Source organism: Embiotoca jacksoni, unplaced genomic scaffold (genome assembly GCF_022577435.1).
Source record: "Embiotoca jacksoni isolate LCO1_2020_lvr unplaced genomic scaffold, fEmbJac1.0.p SCAF_23, whole genome shotgun sequence".
NCBI classification, from domain to species: domain Eukaryota; kingdom Metazoa; phylum Chordata; class Actinopteri; family Embiotocidae; genus Embiotoca; species Embiotoca jacksoni.
In genome coordinates, this window is record NW_027185374.1 from 5,376,595 (window position 1) to 5,404,438 (window position 27,844).

The window sequence follows — 27,844 nt, forward strand, 5'->3', positions numbered from 1 at the left end:
CTACATCTTTTATGTGACACACTGGACTACTGACAGTTAGCTGTCTGAGAGTGTGTGTGTGTGAGTGTGTGTGTGTGTGTGTGTGTGTGTGTGTGTGTGTGTGTGTGTGCGTGCGTGCGTGCGTGCGTGCGTGTGTGTGTGTGTGTGTGTGTGTGAGAGAGAGAGCAAGTTGCTGAGAACATGCGAATATGTGTGTGTGTGTGTATGTGTTTGTGAGATGGTGACAGTTCTCTTTCCACAGGCTCCTCTTCCAAATCTGTCAGGGATGCCACATCAGAAATCTTTTTAAGGATGAATTTTATATGGCATTGCTGCTGTTTTAGATAGTGCAGCAGCGAGTGACTGGGAGGATGGGAATGTGACACACTGATACATGGTATGAATCTCTGGCTTAAACTCAAATTACTGTCAAGACAGGATGAACACCTTTTCTCGTCTCTGGGGCTCTACAGGGGCTTCAATGGAAAGCAAAGATCCCCATTAGCTAGAACGTTCCATCAAACACAAATGGTTGGAGAGGAAAAAATGTCTTAACAAGAGAGGTGATGAAGCAATTCATCAATCAGTTGTTTAGTAGAATGTTAAATCCAAACAAATATAAAAACAAGCTTCTTTTTTTTATGGTAGCTGAATAAGAAACAAGGTATGTGTGAAGAACACTAGTTTGTACAGACATGGATGAATTTGTTAATACCCGTAAAAGCTCATGAAAAACTGCACCGTTCCTCTTGAAAAGTGATGCAATTGAAAGCAATTTTCTCATGTATACCTGCATGCTGAGTAAAAACAAAATGTAAAAAAAGATCAATTATTGCTTCTTTTACAGAGGTTATACTAAAATGGCCTTGACGGATTTGTTGTTAGCCCTAAAAAAAATTATAAATAATTGGATTATAGTGATATTTCAAACTATTCTTATCACACATCTGCAATCTTGTAAACAGTCTTTCAGCCCATTAAAATGGAGAAAAGTGGTCAGTCTGTTGTTTGGTATCTTCGTGAACACCAACCTGAACATGTAGCAGAGAGCTGTCTGAATTTGCTGTGTCTGGCAGGGAGGGGCTTTGAATCTGTGATACAATGAAATCTCAAGTCTGTCAAGGCATTCTGGGGCAAAACGTGCTGCCGAGTGTTAGAAAGCTCTGTCTCAGTCACAGTTAATGGGTCCTTTAACAGGACAATGACCCAAAACACACTAAAATCACCCTGCATTCAAAAGAATAAGGGGGCGACACCTTCATTTTCATTATGTACAGTATGAATAAACTCTATCTGCTGATGAGGACTGTTAGCCTGGTTCTAGATTGTTCGCAGCTTCAATTGGAGTTTATAATCTGGAAACTCTGTTCGCATGAAGGTTTGCTCAGCCACTCCGGAGGATGGACCAATCAGTGACCAGAAGGGGTGTCTAAATGTGATGACATTGAAATCAAGCAACACGAGCAAATACTGCAGCATGAACAATTCTTAAAAAAAATTGTAATGACGTTGCACTGCTCATACTGGAGGAGAGTCTGTCGTTAAAGGCTGCTCCAGTAGTTTCAAAATCAACATGAGGTCTATGCCTATTAGATCCAATGACTGAAAATAATTCCCAATTGAGCATGGTCAGACCCTATCAGTTCGCAAAGAGAATTTGGGTCTGGTTATACTGGGCAAAACAATGATGTGGTACAGTTGAAATCTCCAGAACAAGAGAATAAATAAACCTGAAGTTGAAACCGTATTATCAACTGCTCTTTCCTTTGTCAAGGAAAACACCGTCAAGCTCAAAATAACTCAAGAATAAAAAAACAGTGAGTTACCTCTAACGCCGATTTACAGGCCCACTATATGCGTGGGACAATGTCAATGACTCATCGCTGACGTGCTCCAAGATGTCCTGCTAACGCTCAGTGTCATGATGTCACATCAAACCCATTATCTCCATCATGATGATGATCTGTCTGTTCCCCTCGTGTCTGTCTGTCTGGTTGCCTGGCTTCAGGACTTCAAACTGAGCTGACAAACACTGACGCATTTCCGCTCCTCGCTGTCTGCCACTTTTCCGCTCACTGTCTGTGGTTTACTTTCCTCTCCAGAAGAAATGTCACAGGCGTTTTGCAAATTTTATACCTTTACAGGCCTAATGTTTCTGACTTTCCCGCTGTTGTGCCACAAAACAGCAATATTTGCAGTTCATGCGCACTTTAAATGACACAACAAACATGGCTGTCATAGTGCATCAAATATGAGAGGAAAGTTGTCTTTGCCTGCAATATTTTCTATTATGTACATGTAAATGCTAATACATTTATTTCAAATATGAAGCCAGGGCAATCCCTCTCTGACAGTCTGATCAGTGCTCTGATACACTGCTGGATATGGGAAGTAAAATCTGGATATCAAGTCTATAAAACAGAGTGCTGGGACTGAAAAATTACATCAAAGCTACAGTACATATCCAAGAGTCACTGATAGCATGGCATAAATCAAAGCGAGGCTGATTGTCACCCTCTTTCATATACAGATGTCAGATCTCTGTAATGAAGAAAAATGGAGTGTGGTGCAATCGGTTTTGTCCTGTGACCCCAAAGTAATGGCCCGAGTGTATAAAGTAATGCATTAAATTGGCGCTCCGTACTGGCCGGTACATAAAGCCCTGCATTATGAACCACTATTTACCATAAATAGCAGCGCCTTCTTGACAGACCCATGTTTCCCCTGGTCGTGACAAAGGAAATAAATAGGAAGAGAATGAATTAAAAGCAGGCAAGAGATGAAGATGAGCGAGGGTATGGGACAGATTCACATGGCACGTTGCAAAACAACATGAAAAAGACTTGATTATAGGGTGAGCAGAGGGAGAGGAGGGATGAATTACATGAAGATGAAGAGAGTGAGGGAGAGGAGGAGATAGAGGGCACAAAAGAGGGAAGCGGCATCAGAAAGCAATAGTGAGGGGGACTGATAGAAATTTCATTTCTATCACAGTCGTCTTGAAGCACGGCGCATGCCATCATTAGCCTTATCAAATACGGGAGAGAAAAGAGGCAGGACTGAGCAGGAAAAGAACATGTCACTATGGTATATACGCTCGTTCCTCTTTGATAAATACATAAGCCGTGTGGTTTTGATCCTCTGTGACCCAAATCTAAGCTGATAGTCTATTTTTGCTGGGCTGTCATGACATTTGATTTCAACTTTTTAACTTATTGTGGTTCTCTTTGATCTCAGTCGGTCTTAATTTAGCCTGATTTAGTCTTGAGCCCGTGAAGTGGACATTTGTGGAATTTTATTGAAATGTCTCAACTACTGGATGGATAATAAAATTTAGCAAAGACATTCATGTTCCATTCAGGATGATTCATAAAAGCTTTGGGGATGACTTAGGTGTCCAAACAGCGCCACTGACAGGTCAAAATCTTGGTTGCCGGTGCTGCATTGGTGCATGTGTTTGACCGATCAACATATAACACACCTAAGTGTTTATGCTTTGGTTGTTTTGTTGTTGCCTCTTGTCTTATTTTGTGGTCTGTTATACATTTCCTGTTAGGTAACATTAGTAGCAGAGACATAAGATGCTGTTTAGTTTCCCAACATGTGAACTACTGAAGAATATTTATGTAGCATACAGGATACTAATGAAGCAGTCTGAAACATAACGTGTGATTCCACAGGTGACTGTTGAATATGACTTTGAATTAAAACAAAAAGAAAAAAAAGATTTGTTGATTTGTCTGTTGTTTACATTATTCATGATTTTTTTTTTTAAATTCTTTGATAAAAACGGTAATGCATTTCATAAAGTCCTTGTTTTCATAGTTAACAATTTATTTTGTTTTTGTAATGGAAAATGGTTCTCATTTAATATTATTTCTCAATATTTCTCCACTTAATGTGTCAAAAATAATGACATGCTAGTAAAATGATGCTCATTGTTATGCTAACAAACACAATGACAGACACTATACTAACAGCAGCAGTTTTGTTTGACATGGTTCAGTCCTTCAAACACAAATCTGGTTTTGGAGAATTTCTTTGTCCTGAACCAAGTGGAAACAATCACAGACACAGCGCTACTTGTTTTACATGTGGTCCAGTGTAATAATAGCCCTCAGGTCAGTAAACAAGTCCTGGAATGGTGGGTGATGGATTTGTATCTCATGTACAACAGCTGGTGAATCCGATCAGGGGGGTGGAGACAAGCGGGACTTTATGGCTCCCCTCTCCCTCAGTAAGTGGGTCAAGGTGAATGTGCCCTTGAGCGAGGTGCACGCAAACTGTTCTGGTCATAAAAACAAGCTGTTCAGCAGCTGGTTTGTGTGTGCTTCTCTCTGATTGGTCAGCGGGTAATTGATAAAGGTGTCGCTAATTAACTGCCTGCTTCACCCTCATTACAAACCAGATGTGTTGATTTTGGACAGGAGGCTTTTTAAAAGATTTTTTCTTATAAAATAAGGAGAAATATGAGACTCATTATTTTATAATAAAATAAAAATGACACGTGGAGATATAATTTCTTTTATGGTATTATGCCCATTATTGTGCTGCTTTCCCACCTGTTTCTACCTTGCTCTCCAGCTTCTAAGATGGCAGACATGCGTGTATTTTCAGTGTGAATCAAAACAAAACCCAAACAGCAGTTCCCTGTTTTCCCAGCTGTGCTGTATTTTGTAGCCATTAAAAAAAACTACGCCTGGAGGACAACACAAGGTGTAAATATCATTAAAATCAGAGATCAGTGAAGCTGCAGTTTCCAGGCAGAAGGTGGAGGGATTTTATACAACTGTTGACTCACTGTAAAATTTCTGGGGACAGTCTGGATGGCAACAAAACTTAACAAGACACGTGTGTGTGTGGGAAGAGCATAGAGTGTGTGAGTGCGATGCAGTACAACAGGAGGTGAAGCATATGCACCACTTGAGTCCCAACAAATCCTAATTATGATCGGAAAGATGGGAAAATCAATAAGATGTGGATTAGAATAGGGGATATATATGGTGCTGTAATTTTGTGCGATTTATTAAACTGATAGAGAACATGTTACATAACTGTCCAATAAACTGAGTAAATCCAGCAAATTGTGGTGGGAAAACTAGTTTTTTCTTTTAACACCACAGCACAAAATGTAATCAGCCATAATCAGCATTCCCATCAACTGATTTCTTCTGTTTATGGAAGCTCTGATTGGCCTTAATTAATTGTCCAATTTCATAATCTGTATTTAAAATCAACTAATTTTGAATGTGGAGAGGTGAAACTTTTGGGCAGTGAGTCTGAAACAACTTGAACAACCTCAATGCAAAATGCAATGGCAATGGAATAAAACTGCCATGCTTACACATCATCACATGAATGCCTTGGTGAGACTTGTACACTTCATGATGGATCATGTAGCTAGCTAATCATAAACAAGCCAAATTTATATGCAAACAAAATCATTAGAGAAGGTCATTGATCCACCTGCTCAAAACCACTTTGGGAGCCAGATGTTGAAAATCTAATCTTTACACGTCTCAAGTGTAACTGAGTCACTAACCAGTTAACAGGGTCCTGCTCCTGTGATTAGTTACATTAAAATTAATCTAATCTGACCTCTACCGTCAGAGGAGACAGGAACCAAGCCATCTCAGCACCTTGCTGTCAGAGTAGAAACATTATTCCAAAGGCTTTTATAATACAGGACTTATATTACTTCATCCATGAGTTTTGCCCTGAGTAGACTTTGGCTTTTAGATAGCACATCAAGAGAATAACAATCTGGTTGTCATCCGTGATGCCAATCTGGGTTTGCATTAGTTTATAAATAGTTCGTCTCAAAGATTATTCTCTTCAAGCATCTTTTAATCTCACAGTTTTGGGTGCATTATCACCCTCCTCTGGACTGGAGTTTACACAGATTTCTATTATGTATGTCAAAACCTAGATGGATGTAATAATATTTATGATGGGCTAAATATAAATGACAATATCTCGCATGAAAAATAATTGCATTATTGTAGTATATTTTCTTATTTTGAACCCAAATCCCATGAAATACCCAAAAAAAAGCTACTAGTTTCAATATTTTCCAACATCATACCCTGACTATGGCTCTCAACCCCAAACCATTGATCCCTAGTGATAATATAAAAACATGGGTCACAAAGTTACACTTTTATTATTAGTATTATTATATTTGGGCTAAATAGCTGTATATTGGGACATACATTATTCAAACCAGAATAATAATTGTTGAATTGTTGGGTTTCTCTGTATAATATTATAAAGTTCTGCTGTAAGGATTTTAATGTGTTAAGTGTCATGAAATAACCTGTGTTGGGATTTGGCGCTATATAAATAACATTGAATTGAATTGAATAACTATTTTCAGCTGAATAGTAATACACATTTAGCATGATAGTGAGTATTAATGGCAGCAGTACTGTATGAGTGAGTGGCTCCCATATTCATGTTAATAAGGGAACATCTCATTCAGTGCAACAGTGTGGCTCAAGTGAGTGTTATTAAAATATTTTGGACAACAATGGGGGTCTATGGTACAGAGGAAAAGGATGTATCAGGTTTACAGCAAACATTTGTTAACATTGTTAGTTTTGGCCTGTTTTGGGGTTTTATAGAATATTTCCCAGTCTCAGTCTTGCGTCAAAATTTTGATATGAAACAGTTGCAAAAGGGACCTTTAAGAAACACCTTTGAACAGCAGAAATCCTGCATGTAATAATGCTGTAATACCGTAGAGTTCGAATTAGTTCAGTGAGAGTGGCTGTTACTCTGGACATGCACAGTAGAAGACATGAAAAGGCTGCAGAAATAATGCAAGAAAAAGTTTCCTTACTCGGGATAGATCTCCAACCTCCAGGTAAAAACAGATGATGAAAACATTCCAGGTCATCCACACAACGAGCCAGGCTGCGTACTGCAGAGAGGTGAAGAGAGAGGGAAGTGAGACGCAGACGAGATCTGACAGGCCTTTGTTGGAGAATTAAAAAAGCATGTTCATGTCTTGCATTTGGAGCGAGAGAGATGGAGAGGAAAGACAGAGGGAGGCTTCACTTTTGATGTTGTTAAGATGCAGGGAAACAAAAACAACTGCGAAAAGCGCAACCAATCACTTAAATCAAACCAGACAGGGAAATAAACTGAATAGCAGCACAATGTGTGTGTGTGTGTGTGTGTGTGTGTGTGTGTGTGTTTGTGCATAAAAGAGTTATAGGAAAGAATGAGTGAATGATGGATGAGGGCAGAATTTACAATCTTAGATCAAATCTTTGTTTTCTGTCATTATCTGTATCATGTTTATAAATATTATGTGTACATGAGGGGGGGCATGTGGAGGCCTGCAGTCACTTTGGGAACTTCTGAAAGGTTTCTGAAATATTTAATATTTTATCGACAAGTACTGCAGATGGAAAAAAAAAAAAAGACAAATTATCCCACTTTTCTTTGAAATTCTTCAACATTTCTTATATGTATTAAGCGGATAAGTGGTTTGTCTGTACTTACAGTCCAGTTAAAGATATGACTATAATACCGTTTTCATGGATGGCAATGCTATGAGCACTGACAAACTACAAACTTGGTATAAAAAAAAAAAAATCTTAATAAAAGTGTCAGGCCAATATTATTCAGCCCTCATTATCTAATGTGAACAGCTGACTACAGGCGAATGAGAGGCTGGTGCTAAATCTATAGCAAAGCATAGGCAAAATGTCTTTGTTCCCAGTGTGTGAAACTCACTCCAGTGACGTATCTCGGCCTGAACTGAATCGTGCCAAACAGGCCCAGGATGACGACGATAATGTGTAGGAAGTTGGTCAGGATTGGAGCCCACTGGTAGCCAAGGAAATCTATCACCTGACGCTCCAACACACTGACCTGAGGGAAGGAACAAGGGGGGGAGGGGAAGAGGGGGAGGTAGAGGAGGACGAGGAGGAGGAAGAGGAGAGATTAGTGGCGTGAAAAAAAACCGTCTTGGTTTCTGTAACGTGATAGTTGTGGGTTGTCACAGCAAGAAAACTAGAGCAACACTAACAGAAAGTAGGTAAAACAATAACATAGACAAGTGAATATAGAACATTTAAAATCAATAACAGACACCTGTACATTTGCAATAATAAATACTAACATGATCCTTAAATACCTTAAAAGAAAATATATATATATTTTTTTAATAATGGCAAACCTCCACAGACGTAAATTGTTGGTTGGCCAAAAGAAGCTCTCCAAAGTGTGTAATAAACCCGCTAGTGAACTAGAGGACACCGTGTCAGTGTTACATTTTGCGTCGCCTAGGAGTGATAACTACACGCATGTATGACTGCAGAAGGAGGTCATATGACGAAGTACAAAGAGTGTTAAAGGGCCTATCCCTTTATTGCTCTTTGTACTACATAGGGTGGACAATACAGGAATTTCAACTTAAGTAACGACACAAAACAACTTGCGTGATGTACAGTATGTAACATACATAAAACTACTTACCATGATATTTTTCCCAAACTTAATCATGTGTTTTTTTGTGCCTAAACCTACAGCAACTTATTTTTCACGCCATGTGAAGCAAAACATGACACGGACAAGGGATTGTCTTGAGGAAAACCAGGTGTAAAAACACACTTTGACATGATTCCAGGTTGGAACATATTTTTCTGACATTTTATAGACAAAATGAGTATTGATTAACTGTGAAAATAACCTGCATATTAATCCATAACAGAAATTATCATTAAATGCAGCCCAACTCTGATGTCATTCTGTAACCGACAACAGCTTCACAGTCAATCAAAGTGAAAAATTTTGCATCACTTCCCCCTTATATAGTTGATTAATTCATATTCTTTATACAGAGCTTATTTTTTAAGTTTTGGAAAACTTTGTTTCCTCATTAGAATTTAAATGATGAGTCTAACATAACGGTGAACTTGCTATGTGTCTTTGGGGTTGGAGAGGATCTTTATCATAATATATCATAAACCACAAATGCTTTATCATCATGAAGTTAACTTTAAGCAGTTATTCATGAATTACTGTTATGTTCCCAGAGCTGTGTGTGTGTGTGTGTGTGTGTGTGTGTGTGTGTGTGTGTGTGTGTGTGTGTGTGTGTGTGTGTGTGTGTGTGTGTGTGTGTTATTATCATTCAGTCACTGGAGCCTCATGCTGAGATAGTTAATGAAGTCAGCACAGCGTATGATATTGCACTGCTAAATATATTAATACACACACAGAGACAAAGAGAGAGAGGGAGAGGGAGACAGAGACAAAGAGGAAGCACAAGACAAAGACAAGGTGTGGACTAAAAAAGGAAAGAAAAAATTAAAACCTGAAATCATTATTAGCTTCATGAAGCCCAAAAGAGACTGATATTTACTGCGGCACAGTTTCTACTACAAGTGTTTAAACACCAACAGCTTACATATCAAATCAAGAGATCCATTCTCTCTTATTCTCACTCTCTTCTCACACATTTCTGCATGGCTGAGTTTAGACTGGCCTAATGTGAGACCATATGGCAACAGCATAGCCACATCGCAGGTACACACACACACACACACACACACACACACACACACACACACACACACACACACACACACACACACACACACACAGAGAAACACACATTTACACAGGCAAACACTGAATAACCGACCTACGCTGTAACCACGTGTGCAACACCAATCAAACATTAGTTTTCAGTATTGAGTTACTGAATGTGAGATTTACAAAGGTTTATGAATGAGTGTGTGCCGTGCTGACATATTATGTGCATCCACCAGCGTTTGTGTGTGTGTGTGTGTGTGTGTGTGTGTGTGTGTGTGTGTGTGTGTGTGTGTGTGTGTGTGTGTGTGTGTGTGTGCGCGTTTCCATGTCAGGGCAGGTCTGCTGTGCTTGCACTTGACAGCACCTGCTGTTATTGGACACACTGGGCTCAGCTGGCACCACAATGTGTGAGTGAGTGACTGTGTGTGTGTGTGTGTGTGTGTGTGTGTGTGTGTGTGTGTGTGTGTGTGTGTGTGTGTGTGTGTGTGTGTGTGTGTGTGTGTGTGTGTGTGTGTCTCTGTGTGTGTGCGTGTGAGAGACATTGTCCCTCTTTGTGTGAGTGCTTTTATGTGCAGGGCAGACTCCATCTCGCTGGGTCTTTGTGTATCTGCTTCATTGTATTATGTAAAAGTGTGTCCTCCCATTGACAATTATATAGTGCTGCAATTGTGCCTCTCTCACAAACACACACACACACACACACCCATACATAAGCCATTATAAAAAGTCAGAGGCCTCCCAGCCCATTACTGAGGCCCCTGGGGGCCCCTCTTTCATCACCAATAATATAAACAGTCTTCTCTCCAGCTGGGACTGCACTCACACTCACACAAAAATATGCAATAAATCACATAACACAATAGCAAAAGAAAACATGTGATCGAAGTAATAAAGAATTAGTTTAAAACTATTAGTAAACTATGAACGCTAATTCATAAAAAAACATATTGGTCTAAACTGGCTTAACAGGAACCAATAAGAGCAATATTAAAATCCAGACCATCTGTTCCTTTGCTTGTCTTTTCATGTGAAATTCTCATTTACATGGCTCAGCTGCTAAACTACTAACATCAGGTGCCTCAGTACATCGTTCTTTGTAATTCAGTCACTCCTGACAGACAGAAGACAAAGCGTGCATGTGGCCCCTCTCTGCTGTAATGGCAGCATCCTTTTCATGAACCAAATGATGGAAGAAGCTTTGGCTGAAGTGTGAAACAACTCTGACTCAGGCAGGGAGAAAGATGGAGAGATGTGTTTCGTGAGAGCACGGTCGCTCGCAGCAGCTACGGTGGCAGGTATGGCAGTTTTGTAATACGCTGCGGCTGATGAAAGCTTCGACGGTTTACAGGTGGAGCTTCAAGCTGGCTAGCCGGGTCCCTCGGGATCTGCTGTGACACTCTTTAATGGTGCCAGCAGAGATGTTCATTTCAGTGCCGCTGCTTAAGGCCAGGGGAACATTCATTTTCAGGTTATTTATCTACTGTAGGTTCAGTATATACCTTAAACCCACATTCGTCTTAATACATCCTGACTTGGTACAGAAGATTGTTGCATTTCTGGAGAATTGTAGCGATTGCTGTGACTGTGTTTAATGCGTCTGTGAATGCATGTCGATTACAGTATGGTTGTTTTTGTTTGAGTATGGTTAAAAAAAATAACAGAAACAACTTGATATGCAGCCTTCTGTCAATCTGTCTAATGCCAGCACAAAACCACTCCGGGACCAAGAATGTTTATTCCACCAACTGTTTTGTTAGCATAGACTGATGCTTGTGCTCTTATTAGTTTCCCATTTGCACCAGTTAACTGAAGAGTCTAACTAAACAGCTCCACTGCATCAATTGCTATCCTGTTGTCCATTTCTGTACATTGTGGCCAAAATGGTTTTATTTTGTAGTGGCACTGAAAAAAAACATCTGTACTGCATTTACAGAAGTACAGAAAGCAACGACCTGCTTGTTGCAATGAACCGAATGGACCGAACAAAAATTATAATATTTGAACGAGTATTCTTAAAATCCCGAGAGCAACAGCTTTATTTACAATTACATCACTGTGTTTCACCAAGCAGCAAGAGAAAAGGCTCAAGTCGAACACCAACCGTTTTCTTGTCTTGATATCCAAAAGAAGATATTTTTAAGGCTTCTTTCCAGAGCTCTACCAAAAACAGGCTGTTTTGTGCCTGTGTCTTTAAGGCGTACTGATATCAATGCTCCTCTCTTCTGATTGGCTGACTCTTTTCTGATTGATGCACACCCAGGCCGATCAAAGGTTTTCTTCGGTCTTGTAGTCGGTTAGCACTGTGATGAGTCAACGCTATGTGTTTTCATCCACAAAAGGTTGGACAGTGGGTCATGCTGAGGGCAATTGTCAAGTATATTTCCCACAAGTGTGTCCTCCTGCACTGGTAACCAACCCCACAGTTATGTCACTCTGTGCCAGCACACCCTGGTGTACAATGTTACATCGCTGCATTGAGGTGTGAATTTAAAGCACCGCAGGTCATTTTCCACAGGTGTTAAATTACTCTTTAAAAACCTTCATAAATGTATCATTTATGAAGGTTGATGCAGGATTTAAAAAAAAAAAAATACATTTCAATATATTGTGAACACTTTCTGCCTCACAGACATGTAGCTGCATTGACACCTAGGGAATAGATTAGCAACAGAAAGTTGAGGCTCATGAAAGAGACAGTAGAGAGGCCGAGGAGAAAACAGCGAGGGAGAGTCTTCAGCGAGTTTGGGAAAGATTTCGGTCTGTTTGATAATGAATGGCGGGATGATATCATAGATAGCAAGACATCTGCGTGACCATTACGAGACACTGCAAAGTGATAAAAGTGTCTTTTATCTTGTACAGAAAAAGACATTGAGGGAGAGACCACGAGATCTGATGAGAGGGCATGAAGAGAAGAGGTGATTAAAATCAGACTGTCACTGAGGAAGGAGATCAGACAGAGAAATGGAACTGTCTCATCTTCTGCCCCTCCATTCCTCCTTGTGTCCTTTCCTAACTGCTCTTCCCTCACTCCCATCTTCTCATTTCCGCCCAACTTCTTTCCTCTGCTCATCACCACCCGTGCTTTCCTTCTTCTCTTCTCCTCTCCTACATATTTAATATGCATTCATCTGTTACCAGATCTGTTGTGTCATAAAACAGAAAATTACTTCTTTTCCCTCCATTACGGCACTACCTTACCCCTCCCATCCCGTTTCCCTCCACTGTCTCCACCTCAGTGCTTCTTTTTCCTCCTGATGTCCTCGACTCCACCTGCCTGTTACCTCCCTCTTTCACCATCTCTCTCTCATGCCTTCTCCCTTCCTCAATCTCATCCTTCCCTCCCTCGATCCCTCGGCTCTTTGGCTGAGAGTTTTTGCTCGGTTCTGTGACCTTTAAAAAACTGCTGATCAAATTCTGCCGCTCATCCCATTATAGACGACAGAGAGGGAGGGAAAGAGGAGTGGGATGGAGGGGAGGAGATAGATAAATAGTGAGAAGGAGCTGGAGAAAGAGAGGTGGTATGGAAAGCAGCAGGCATGGAGTGGAGAGGAAAAACAGGCAGAGGAAGTGAGAAAATGTCCAAAAACACTTTATGAGTCACACAGGGAGCATCACGACTGAGTAGCAACACCCCAAGCAAATCAGAAACACATTGAAGTAAATATACGCTTTTTTTCTCCACAGCTATCATTCGGAAACTGTATTTTTTTTTATCTGTTTGTGTAATCATCGTAAACTTTATTCTCCTAATAAAACTCCAAAGCAATCGTGGTTTACTGTTAACTTAATTAAGGCCGCCTGCCTACGCAGTATCCCACCGTGTACAGCAAAAGCAATCTCCTATCGATTCGGTTCGCACAGCGATCAATTCATCTCCATTGGAGGCTATTAGGGACCATTTGTGGCTACTTAGGGCTCGGAGAGAGAGGAAAGATGGCGGGGAAGATGGGGTGAGCTGAAGCAAGAGGGAAAAAGATGAAAGGATGTCGTGAGGAGAAAAAGGTAGGGCGAGCAAAAGAGTGGGAGCAAGTGGTGAGGAAGAAAAGAGAGAGATAGAAGAAGGGCGGTGATGAAAAGAGACAATGGCGATCATAGGTGAAAACCTCTCCATTAAATATCCAATTTCCCCCATTCAGGTCAGCTCACCGTCATCACAACTGTTCAATCATATCTGTAATAGCCTTAATGTCCTTAGTCACTCAGCTATACATAGACTGCACACAACTCCAAGTGAAAGTCCCACTTGAATTAACGTCACAGGATGGCCACTTAAGGCTGTGGTTGTAAGCTGTATAACTTTCGTGGGAACAGGCACAGGAAAAAATGGCTGAGACTCATACAGATAATGTGCTGCTGCTGCATCAGTTGGCTGGCCTATCAGAAGAGGTGTAATAAGCTCTCACTGAGCCCTGAGGTACACCTTTAAATTTTTCTGATCTTACAGGCTTTTGAGGCTGGTGAACAAGATTATCAAGATACAGCAGGAGATATGGCTTAATATTTAGCTCTGATATAGCATTTCATCTTGCGGCTCTGTAGCTTTACATGCAGAAGTCAATTTGAAGCTCCACACCTGGGTTTAAAACACATGGGTGTTTAAAAAACTGGGAAAGTGTTGATGTTTATAGGCTGGCACTAAAATGTGTCAGAATCAAGTGGCAACTCAGTGACGTCACCCACCAATTTGTGAACAGCCATTTTGAACTGAACAATTTTTTTTTTTTGTGCTAGAAATGACCATATTTGGACAAGCTGGGGTGGAGCGAGGGGTGTATCTGACTGAGAACCCGAGGACAAGATGCTCGCCCACCTATACCAGCAACCGGACTGCACCCCAGGCAGGTCAATTAAACCAGTCACGCCCCGAAAAAAACACCTCTCTTCGAGGCTTAATATATCATTTAATATGGAATTATTTTGAGATGATCCAACCAGTAAACTCATTAGAAAGAGTAAATTAAGCTAATGGCACCATAATGACTTGGGCAAAAAATGTCTTGACTTTGTTTTCAACAAGAGAAGTTGATGCTTTTTGAATGGGAGTCTATTGGAGCCAGAGGTTTTTTGAGCTAGCCTTGTGCCATTGCAGTGGTATTGCACTTTAAGGCACTTCTATGTTCATTGTGGTAATTTTCACAACCACTACAAAATCAGGAATTCATTTACCCCGTAAAACTTCTCCGAATTTTATTTATCTTATTAAAACATAAAAGTTTAAAGTCTAAACAGGAGCAACCCATAAGTCTTGATCAGAGGACCTTCCAGATCTACTGGTGTTACAAGGCCACAGAAGATCTCCAGTTGCAGGCATAGCTTTAAAACTGATCACACTAGTCTTGAATTTAATTCAATATTTCATGGAGCGCCATCATTAGAGATCAAGATCTGAGTTACATGAGACATTTGAGTGCCAGGTAATGCTTGAAAAGTACTACTTTGTACAAAGAGTCATGTATCAATGTGGGAAAGTGTCAGCCGCTGTTCGCCCACTTCTGAAGGTGTGCTGAAAAGACTGCGGTTTTAGAGAGGCACAAGATGCAATAATTATTTAAATAGGGGGACTACATAATGGTTTCTCCTCAAAGACATTCATAGTGTTGCCCTCAGTTGAACACACAAGAAGTGACACAATAAGCTCAGGATTCAGTGTTCCTAGTAGGAAAAATAGAAACTAATCAAACACTCCAAATGCTCATCAAGAAAAAGTGCCTGGTAAAAATACTTGCGATAGAATCACACCATTAGGAAGTTTTCTTTCAGTTGCATGATGGCAAAAAAAAAAAAAAAGAAGCCTACTGTTGGTCTAAGCGTTGGCCAATCGATGATACTGGCTAACCAACCTTTCTTACGGTGTTCGACTGGTATATTATCTTTACATGTAAATCTAAGGAAAGCTACAAGAAACAGAAGGACACATTATATGTATGTATGCCACAATAAGATGTAGAGAATGGTTACTATAATTAGAAAATGATTTAGGTTAAACTGCTCAGTTATAACTGAATCGCTCAAGAAGTCAGAAATTGGGTTGTGAAAACGTGTAAAGGGTAGAAACCAAAAGCACCTCGCTCCACTGGCAGAGCAGTGACTTCAGGCGGTTTCTGCACCCGAGTTCAATCAGCATTTTTCTGACCTACCAGACAAACTAAAGCAGAACTGTACATGCTCCAGGGTTCAGATTAATCGATGCTCAGAGTGCCAACATGTCAATGAAACTCTGGCTTAAGAAATAATTTCAAACTAGATGGCCCTTTAGGTAAATCTTCTGTTAATCCATTTCAGCTCTATTGGATTTTAATATACCAAAGAATAAATGTGCCAGGTATATCGAATAGAATATCATAGTTTATATGAACTCTTTTTAGCTGTCAAGAAAGACAGTCAGTCACAATAAAAGTACACTGCATTAGTGCCAAATATCTGATATTAAATACATTGGCCCAACACTTGTCACAGCTCATAGGTCCTTGTCCAGATTATAAGATAATTATAATTATAAGAATTATAAGATGTATAAGCATTTGGTTCGTCTGTTTGGCACTTTTGTTGGCCTGTCATAATGTCAGTTTGAATAAATCTGGCTGCCATGGCTGTCAACAGATGGAAAGAGAGCATGGAGGCAGTGTTAGCCAGTTAGCAACACCCTGTAAGTACCCTGATGTGTCATGTGGAATAACCGAGATGGATCAAGATGGCAGTGAGTCAATGAAAGCTGTGCTGTAGAGGAGCACTCGTAGGCTGTCATTATGGTCACTCATCTTCATACTACAGTTCTAGACAGACTACTACAGAAAATATGATGAGCAACTGCTGGCCCACAGGCAAAATCCCTTTTTATTTTACCTGATTTGCAATAATAAGTCCTGACACCTGAACAAATCGTAACTGCAATTTGGATCTTGGAGACGTCCAACATACTGGAAAGTCATTAGGGGAAACACACAGATAGACTTTACGTAAATCTTATTTATGCTATACAAAAACCATTGAGGGAATTTCCCTCTCTCTGTTTCTGTGTCTGCGTCTCTACTTTTTGTCCTTTGGTTGTTTTTATTCTCAGCTTGGATCGTCACCAACAAAGTGCCTCAGAGCTGGAATACATTTACTTCAAACTATTTTGTGCCACATGTTGAGAAGCTGCTTCATCTCAACAAATGAAAATGTTTCAAGGTAGACAACATGATTTCTCCTTTTAACTCAATGGGCTGTGCCATCTTCAGACCATTGATTTAAAAGATGATGGTTCGAGATGTTTCATTTCACACAGTGAATCGACCTTGTGTACATTGAAAATGTTTACAATCCTCCTCTTTGATGCTTTGGATAAAAGCCATTAAATTAATGGTATTTATTATGTATTGCTGGTCTTATAATGGTTTGTTGAACAGCACTGGTTTTGAAGCCATAAAGATACTTGTATCTTTGTCTAATAATAGACAAGATAAAGACTTGTAACTAGGGCTGGGTATCGTTCGAAATATTCAATATCGGTACCTTGACTTTGGTACCAGTTGTTTTTGGAAACCAATTTTATAAAACGATAACAAAACAAACACAAATCCACTTTCACCAAAAGAAAAAAAAATTAGATTAGAAGTTACGGTACAAATCTTTTGTTGTCATGCAGTTTAGAGGGGGAGAGTGTAACCCAGGTTGTTTTTTGTGGGCAGGCCACCCACCCAAGTAGAGGCTACATTTGACTCTGATAAGATTAATCCCGCGTCAACATAAAACATGTTGGTGTAGATGTTGCATAGGTATTGAAATTTGGTACCAAATAAAAAGCCATTTTTTTGATATAGTACCAATATTTGATCGATGACATAAAAGTTTGACTTGTTACAGAATAATAATAACAATAATAACAACACTAATTGTAACACTTCCTCGTAGTTTCTATTTTTCTAACTCTGGTGTTGATATCAATAACACACTATTCTGCCAGTGCGCTCTCTGCATTTGCTCCTTCCCTCTTTTACCCTCCATCCCTCTCTCCTGCCACAAGCCCCATGGATCTATTTCACATGTCCCTGCGAATTAACTAGAGTGATTAATATTCCTCGAAAACATTTCTGTATGTAAACGTGACATTTAAATGTCAGAAACACCAGATAATCAGTTTGGTATTTCAACAGATCTTCCCTCTCTGTCAGTGACTGTCCACCCCTCTGTCTTTATCTGTTTCTGCTGATGCTCTTTTGTTTTTCTGTCAGCTGGGTACTGCTCTTTCTATGCCTGGAAAAAACAACGACAAAAGTCTGGCAGCGGTCTGTTTCTATGACTGTTACTTCTGATGTTGTCATGTTGTCATTTTCTTTCTTGCTTGCTTGTATTGGCCAGCACAAAGTGCGATTTGGACCCAAAATCACATTTTTTATTTTTAGGTTTTATGGCGATACACAATATATATCTGATGCTCATTTGTAAGTGTAAGCCACATGTGAGATGGTACAAGCAAGCCCTTTTATTAAGACAGTATGTGATCAAAATAAAATGAAAAGACAGGCTTTCCTTTCCTGTCTGCAAATATAGAGCTTCAAAACATGATATACAAAATTATATGAAAAATTATATAGAATAAATAACCAAAATTAAATAAAATTAGTTATATTTCTGAGAATAATTCCTTCATTTGTTGTCAACAAGAACAGACTGAGGCTGTGGTAAGCTTATTGTTGCATTTTTGCTGCTCTGTCCCAATCAAGCACCATCCAACAGTGATGTCACCCATTGGTTTGTGAACTGCCATCTTGCTACCTGCTTGCTGGTGAGGAGCTAACGGTGGATCTGATACGATGTCTGAGGACTATGCCCCGCCCACCAATTGCAAAAACCTGACTGCACCACAGGCCTGTCAATCAAACAGACATGTCCACCCACACATACAACTTTTTAAGGCTTAACATAGAATTAATTACGTGATTTTTTTTTTTTTTAGATCTAATAAGAAGAAGGGACTTTAGCGAATGACACCATTATGACTGAAAATGATTGAGTTTGTGTTTCAAGAGAGAAGTTGAATGGGAGTCTATGGAGCCAGAACCTTTCTGCGGCCAGCCCCTAGTGGCCCTCGGTGGTATTGCACTTAAGACACTTCCCCATTGCCCTCATATTTCCACATCCACTTATATATGCAGTCTATGAGTATAACACCAATAAAATTCAGTAGTGAGGTTCATTCATCCAATCAAATTACCTGTAGCTTCTCTAAGAAGATCTAAAGCACAACCTCAAACTGAGAGGCACAATGGATACCATGTCCCCATCCCAAAACAGAGAAAGCATGATTGTTTGTTTTTTTTATAGCAGTGACACCCGAATGGTCCAAACACAATAATATGCCCACTTGCATTGACATCGACACAAATCTGAGCACACAGTTAAGCACAAAACAAAAGCCAGACATCATGGACCCATGGAAACACACAGGGCTGGAGGACACTCTCTCTCTTAGACTATCAATCAGATATCATCAGACTGCCTCTGTGTGTGCGCGTGTGTGTGCGTGTGTGTGTGTGTGTGTGAGTGTGTGACACTGTGTTGGCCGTGTGTGCTGAATGTGTCATTAGCAATAATTGCAGGTTGCAGTTGAAGCTCTTTCCAGTTGTTTCCCGTGATTGACCAACTGATTATGATTAATACACATGATCTCAAGAAATGCACCTGTCTTTTCTTTTTCTTTTTTTCTATCTATTCTACTACATTTTCCCTCCTTTCCTTATCATCTTCTATATTTTAGTCTCATTTGCCTGATCACGCTCTCTGTGCCTCATTAATCAATCTATTTATGAGTTTAACGTCTTTGATGGAAACCTTGTCTGTCTGTTTGTCTCCCTGCTGCTCCATTTGAAAGCTCTTGTCCTCTATCTCTCAAATTACCCCTTTTTCTTTTGCCTTGATCTGACCAGACCAAAGCAACGCTGACATTATTCCGAGGAATGCTCGTATTTGTCTCAATATGGTTTTAGCTGCTCTGCCGCTTTGATCTAAACTGGACAGACTTTAGAGACAACAGAGTTGGACAAACTTTGTGGAAGCAGTTGTCTGAGTTACATAACTTATTCAAAGATGAAGGGAGAGGAGAGTTCTGTAAATTTCAAATCATATCTCTGATACATTATTCAAATCTTCGTGAAACATGTTTGAGCTGTTAAGAGGCAAAACCTTGTTACACCCCACGGTTGTACATTAAACAATTTTCAGTGAATTGTACAGTACACAGTAGCTGCAGTGATTTCAAATAGTTGTCAGGAGTTATACAATTTATACAAACGGTTTTGTTCTCCTGATTCTCCTCTCCTGGCTCCTTTATGGCTCTGGCTTCCTCTGCGTATTGCCTTTTCCCTCCTTCTTTATCTTTCAACCCTCCCGGTGACTCCCCTCTCCCTCCTTTTCTCTTTTCCTTTATCACAAACCTCTCTTTCGTTTCGCTTTTAGCTTGTCAATTTTGCTTTCCGTCTTTTTTTGTCTTTCCGTCTCCCTCCATCATTTCTTCTTCTCTTCCTTTTCCTGTTGCTATCTCTCTCTCCTCCTCGACTTCGTTTCCATTATCCACCCCTCTCCTCCTCTCAGCCCTCGCCTCCATCCTTCCCTCCCTCCCATAATCGTTTCTGTGTCACTATTCAACACACACACACACACACACACACACACACACACACACACGCACGCACACAAATGCAGTAGCATCCCTCCTCAGTCAATCTGTAAATGAATTATCAGCCCACCAATGGTTTTCTGTTCGTACAGTCTTATATCTTAATGGGCGATCTATGCAGGCAGTGCTTTTATGAGAGTAAAGTGTGTGTGTGTGTGTGTGTGTGTGTGTGTGTGTGTGTGTGTGTGTGTGCGTGCGTGCGTGCGTGCGTGCGTGCGTGCGTGCGTGCGTGTGTGTGTGTGTGTGTGAATGAGTGAGTGAGTGAGTGCTGGTTAGTTCAACTGCTGCATGATAAATAGGAAGTATTAGGAGGCACCACTATCGTACCCAGGGGCTCTCGTTTTGCGTGTGTTAAGTGCATGTGTGTGCATTCATTGTACAAGTCTGTTTTTTGAGTGCATCGGCAGTGTAAAGTATTTTAAATGTGTGTGTGTGTGTGTGAGAGAGAGAGAGAGGAGAAGTGGGAGTGGAAATGACACCAGATAAACCCACAGATGGACGCCCAGCGGGCTAAGAAACATTACAACTGCACAAACACATTAACACACACACACACACGCACAGACAAACACATTAACACACACACATGCACACACATACATATATACACACACACACACACACACACACACACACACACACACACACACACACACACACACACACACACACACACACACACACACACAGAATGGAAAGTAGATATCAGCCTCTCTCTGAGTAACCTCACGGGAGCCGAATGAAATCAACCACATCATTGGTGGTTGTGGTGTGTGCACATGTGAGTATACACACGAGCAGAATGCAGCCAAGTATGTGCTGTGTAAATGTCCACTTTTGATAAAAAAAAAGATTACTGTGAGGATATAAATAATATCAAACTTGAACGGGTGTGACTCACACGTTGGGTTATTGTATCTGAGAACTGAGCACTGCATGAAAACAGCCAGGTAGACTGTCCAAACACAAGCTGTTCCTCAAACAGTTTCAGCTCCTTCAGTTAAGGCAGGAGACAACAGCATCAGTGAGCTTTATTGTGTCTGGGTCGGTGCCAGAACTAAATTAACTTTGTGTCCTGGTCTGAATTGGAGACATGAAAAGAACCTGTGGTGTCCCAGCTGACAATGGACTGCCGGCCATCTTTGTCACCTTATTTAAATGAGCTTCATTGTGCTCACAGCGCTCATAGCATCAATGGGCGGTTTATTTCCTTCTGCTCGCTGTTATGAAGCACAAAAATGTGGCCATATTTCCATAATAGTACTCTGGTTGCTATCACTGAGGCCGCATTGCTGATCGTCCATTCACTGTCGGTGGAGCACGTCCAGGCGGCGCTTGCTCCAGGTTCATGTGGACATGAAAGCTTGTCTGTGTGTTTACTGTACAGAAACGCCCACGAGCAGATTGCACTTAAGCCATTTATGATGCCGTAAATCTGGAAGCCTCCGCAGCTTTTCCATCAGCAGGCTACCTGCTGCTGAGGGCCAGACAGACAGTGTTTTACAATGAGGCTGTGTTCTCAGTTCAGGGCCTGGTCTCTGCTGTCTGGCACTCTGGGTTCCACAAGTAGAACCAAACTGGGTTACCTGTGAGCTCATTCATTGTGTTAAGAAATCCCTAATTTTCCTGTAATGTATTTTATACTTTGTTGCTGGCATATCTTCATAAAAAACATTTGTGGGGCAGAACAGGTGCTTACTGAGTCATAACAAGCTCAATTCAGGTCACGAACACAAAACATAATACCTAGTATCAGCGTATCGGATATGTTTTCTATTAGGGCTGCAGGAAACAATTAATTTCATTATTGATTAATTTGTTTTTTGTTTTTTTCTATTACCTGCAGTAACTGTTTAGCCTATAAAATACCTGTAAATAGGAAGACATGTTCATTACAGTTTCCAGAAACAAAGAAGCGGTGTTCATGTTGCTTGTTTGGTTTGATCGATTATTACACCTTTTCAAAGCTATAAAAGAGGTAAGGAGTAAATCCATACATTTGAGACAGTGGGCAAAGCAAACTGAAGACAATTTTATCAGTATATTATATACAAGTATTCAATGTCAATGATTTTGTCAATTGTTTTTCTGTCAAATCACTAGCTGATTCAACAACACCAGCACCTGCGTTTTCTGAGCAGTGGTTCGGGTGCATCTGCGATTTCTCCGCAGACATGAGCAGCGAGAACATGTCAAATTTTGTGTTAGTGTCAAGGAATTGGGAACAGAGGTCTTTGAAATAGCCCTGAAAGTCTATGGCGATGAAGCAAAGAGGTGTTGTGAATGGCATTTGCGTTTCTGAGTGGTGTAACGTCTCAGTCCAAGACAGAAAAAAAGTGCATCAGGTCAGAACTCAACCAGGTGGGTTTTCTTTGACATTCATCGGAGTGTGCACCATGAATTTGTCCCCCACGGTCAGACTGTCAAGACTGAGTTCAGCTGTGATCTCCCGACGCGTCTGATGGTAAACATTTAGTACAAATGATCTGAACGGTGGTGCTATGGTGCTTAGATTCTCCAACATGACAACACCTGCTCGCAGCACATTGAAATCTTTCAAGTTTCTTGCATGCAACAACATAATCGTAGCTCCCCATCACCACTACTCTGAGCTACAGATTTAGCTCTCTGACACTTCTTTAAGTCACAAAATTTGATGTGTGCTCTCTGCTCAAGTTTCAGTTGCATGGAAAAATCACAGACTTGCCAGACCAGTGGTCCAGAGCAGCTTTCCCCTGCGCCATGCACCTCATGCACAACAGTAAGAGTCTCTTAACTTTTTTGATCCACCCTTGTATAAGTGCGTAAGAGTGTGTGTTTATGGGCATGATGTCAGAGTTGCTGCTCATAGAACTGTTTGTGTGGTACTCCAAATGTGATTTATCTACCACTTCAATCCAGCAGGTGTGTGTGTCCCACCTACAGCAGCCACTTCAACTGTCCAACTCCTTTAAGGTATTCCTCTTTAACCTGATGAGTTCTCCTCCACACAGACAGAGGAAGGATCAGTGCGTGTTTGTCTGTGTGTATTTGTGTCTCTATGTGTTTCATTAGCCGAATAGCATGAGATGAGAGTTAGTACTTCAGCTTCGTGGCTGTTTGGGTATAAGAACTGTTATGTGATGGAAAACTTTACTAACTTTAAATTAATGCAATCATCATTATTATTTTTTTTGCATGAATATCTGTTACCAAACTCTCACTGCCAACTTTCACCATCATACTGCTAACTGCACTGCTAACTGCTTAGTTTCCTCTATTAATAATCATAATAAGATTTAATCACTAATTTGCAGTAACACTCAGAAATAGAGTAGGACGTTTATTAAATGAAAACGTCATTGTCGCTGGTATGCACGAGGAACATGAATCTGAGAGTTATAATCGGCTCGGAGGAACTATTTAAGTCCCCCATTAGACTGTTTGCTGGGTTAGTGCCTCTCTTTCTTTATCTAATAAAAGTTATCACAGCCAACATACTGTACACTCACAACAGCTTGCAGCCATATCCAATGAATTACAACGAGACTTACGCAGTGAAAAATGAAGGGCAATCTCTAAAATGCATTGCAATGTTTTCTGGGTACTTTATTGTAATATCCTTATGCAATATGATCCTCCTGCCTGATAGCCACATGAATATAAATCAGTTAAGTTACACCAGTTGTAAAGAAACTACATAAATCGCTTTGTGTGCACTAGAGTGTTGGCAAATACAGAGGCAAGCGCAGAGCTAATGAGTGAATTTTGTCTTACTGAGCTGTAAATATGCATCCAATATTAGTGTCGGACTGATGATTCTGGTCAGATAAAACTCTGCAGCACAATGCTGAAAAGGTTCCCAAATCACTAATGATTCATGTTAGAAAGATAACTGCGCAGAAATGGAAACTATAGCAAAGGTAATTTGGTGCGATATTGAATTTTAGGATGGAATGGGAAAGTTTTAATGGTATAATTTCTTTCGGTAAAATCTTGGAGCTAAAAACTGTGGAAGTCAGTTCTGCGGAGCTGCTAAACTCGTACCACACTGAAGCTGATAGTGAAAAGTAAATCGGACTGTAAAATGTTGTCTTTCCAATAAGCAAAGACAGTGCTTGCATGAAAAAATCTTGCTGCTGGTGAACTGTAAGCACCTACATGCTCTGCTGATCAAATTGTTGACAATTTGTTACCTAACTAGTGACTGAGTAACACCAGCACACACACATAAACTAAGCCAGGGAATCAAGAGCAATGGAAAAGGACAAGTTTTGTAATCTTTAAAAATATTAGATTGACTCGCAGAGTCCAAATCTTAAAACTTTTTGGGGGCTGAATGCGTTTTTGGTTAGCTTTGATATGGAAAATTTGCACTGTTTACCAATAGCAAGCAAAGGTTTTGTTAGGTCTAATCAGTTCATCCTTGAGTTCAAGTGAAGGTTTGTGCCCAATTTGAAGAAATTCCCTCAAGGTGTTCCTGAGATATCGCGGTTCACGACCATGGGACGGGCAACCTGAAAACCAGCCTGGAGTCATAAAAAAGTGGAAATTCAACCTTCATCTTGTAGCTGACTGGTTCACTCGGGCAGGTTGCCCACTAATCATTAAGTTTGTTCGGTTCAATCCACAGTTCCTCCTGTCCACATGCAGATGTGTCCTTGGGCGAGACACTGAACCCCAATTTGCTCCTGATGGCAGGCGAGCACCTTGCATGGCAGCTCTGTCGCCATTGGTGTGTGAATGTGTGAATGGTAAAACTTGTGAAGCACTTTGAGGTGAAAATGTGTTGTATGAGTGCAGACCTTTAGTGTACAACAGTACCTCAGTGTACAGCAGTACCTCAGTGTGGCGTTACTGTGTCTGTCTATGTCACCAACAGGAATGGAAAAAAGCAAGTCACCAACAACTCTTGTATCAGAACTGAACTGCAAAGTGGTTTCTTCTTGTAGCTCGAATACACAGGTGTCTGTACACAGTGTGCGAGGCCTCGCCCAAAGACGTGGGGAGTCGGTGACCTGACAAGAATACTCACTCACAGATACATATCGGTCAAAAGGTGTCTGACCTCGCCTGCTGTGTCCTCTTGACTCTGCTAAAAAAAACCCACTAATAAACACACCGGTCTCCACTAGCCTGCTGTTTGCCCTGTCACTGACCCTACATCTGAAACCACACTCAATGACACACACACACACACACACACACACACACACACACACACACACACACACACACACACACACACACACACACACACACACACACACACACACACACACAAATGAGGCATTTATACACACACAGACCTCAGGGTGATTTATGCCTTACAATTTCTCTGAGGATCACAATCAGCATTTTTAATGGTAGAGGGGCAGGTGGGGGGGGGTACTGTAATCGAAAATAACTTGTTGAATGTTTGTAAAAACACAGCCCAATAATTTTGCCACTCTCATTATTCAAGGAGACAGTGTTAATGACACACATGAACATTGTGAGTATGAGTGAGTATGACATGAATGAAAACATGAATTGGACCTTGAAACATTAACTACGCAAAATAGTTTTTCATGGCTTTAAGGTTGTTTTTTTTGGAGTCTGAACAAGCGTACAATAAAAATAAACTCCATCTAAATCAGAAAGTGGATGACAATTTTTTTTTAAATCAGTAGAGACCAGGTGTGTGTTTAAAACTATCAACTTGTCTTTCTTCGTAAGTAAGTAACTAAATAAGTTTGTGTAGAGATACAATACAGGAATTACAGAGACTGACCGTGAAACACTCTTTAGATTAAGTGTTTAAGTATCTACATTTCACAAGTTCTCTGTCATGGAAGAGGGTCACTGCACGGAAGTTAAAGCCTCAGAGTTGCATCCAACTAGTAGCAGAGATAATGCCGAGGAAATATGATTTTTAAACAAATTCTATATCCATTTAAGCTTTTATTCTGGAGTTTTTTTTTATGTCGCTTACGGCGACTTTAATGTGATAACAATATGTCATACTTCAAGCTTCACTCTTGACTAACTTTGGGTACCAAACTTCAATACTTTTTTTGGAACAGACTAAATTGTTTCAGAATTATCTGGTAACAAAAAATGCCATTTTATTCGGAACAAAATTCCAAAACGTATAATGCATAAGTTAATCAGGAGTAAATATCAACAGCGTCAGTGAGCAACAGTGTTTACCATGGAGAAGCTGTACTTCAGCGTCCCGTCCATGAAGGTAAAATTACTCAGTTTCAACTTAGGTAATTAAATCTTATCAAATAATGCCTTATTTCAGTCTTTTCAAATATGTTTTGGCCACACACCTGTCTAAGTTGTGCTGCAGTAACTTCTACCTATAGCGTCTACTGACAGTATGTGAGGCATTTAGGTAACATCGGTAAATCGTAGCTTCACAAAATAACCATATTTACACTCTCCCTGTCTAAACCGCATGGAAACTAAAGATACAAATATAAATATATTTTACTGTAATGTGTAATGTAATTTTCTTAAAATTTGTTAAAATGTATTTCATAAAATTAATGTTGAAAGAAGTGTCATTCAGCAACCGCTATCGAAGTCAAGGTTTTGGTATCGGTATCAAAAACAATACCCAGTCCTACTTTTGACTTTGGGAAAGGAGCTCAACAAAAAGTTCTCAAACTCTCAACAAATACAAAAGCTGTGTGGACCACTGGTGAAAAAAATTTAGCAACATGAGGTAACGATCACTGTCGTGTTATTAAGAAACCAACATTGTCTATAGTAAATAGCATTGTGGTAAATGACTGATGCTCTTGTTTTCTTAGGAGGACAGTCTTGGTAAAAAATCTCCTCCCCTCCCTTTCCATATCTCATCATTTCACTCTTTTCTGCCACACCCTCCTTTCTCCTCCCTCTATGACCCATCCTTCTCTTCTGCTCAAACATTACTTCCCTTTCTTCCTCCTTATCATCCCTCTCAATCCCTTCCTCCCCTTTACACCACCTTGGCTCTGTCCCCCATCTGCTGTGGCTTTATTTAATCATCCATCCTTCTTCTTTGGACCTTGTCTGGTGCACATATATTTGTCTTTGCCTTACTATGAATCCTTCAGTCCCCGACTTACTCCTCCCTCCATCTATCCCTTTTTTGCTACATCCTCACTTGTCCTTCACTGCCTTCCTCCATCCTTTAGTCCCACATTATCACCACTAGCACTCAGGTTTCCACAGCAACACACACACACACACACACATTTACAAAATCCTGCATGGACAGACTGCACCATCACCTTTACACGCACAAATATATGCAAGCAGGCAGACGCTTGACACTCTAATCAACCCCACACATGCAGACTGGCACACAAATATCTCCGCTCCGTTCCTCTTGTTGCTGTGTCTCTCATACACACACAGACAGACAGACAGACAGGCAGACACACACACACACACACACACACACACACACACACACACACACACACACACACACACACACACACACACACTTAGATGTAATCACCGTGAGTGCTGAGAGTGCAGTGCAGAGGTGTGAGAGTTCTAAATGCTACTGCCTGCCATCAATCATAAAATCCTTTCTGGGGATTGGACAGCTGACAGTGTCGCCATTACGCATCGTCTCCCTTTATTTCAATCAATCATGTCCTCTGCTGCAAAAGGCCCGCAGATTGCCAAATGATA

General features: G+C 40.5%; 1 protein-coding gene across 1 annotated transcript in view; it reads right to left on the minus strand.

The window, feature by feature from the left end:
- nkain2 (sodium/potassium transporting ATPase interacting 2) overlaps positions 1–27,844 on the minus strand; it is an 82,503-nt gene that overhangs the window by 33,344 nt on the left and 21,315 nt on the right. The window contains exons 2-3 of the mRNA XM_069158423.1: positions 7,723–7,860; positions 6,821–6,901 (exon numbers count right to left, since the gene is read on the minus strand). Coding sequence (XP_069014524.1) covers positions 6,821–6,901; positions 7,723–7,860 — 219 coding nt within the window. The remainder of the gene's footprint in view (positions 1–6,820; positions 6,902–7,722; positions 7,861–27,844) is intronic.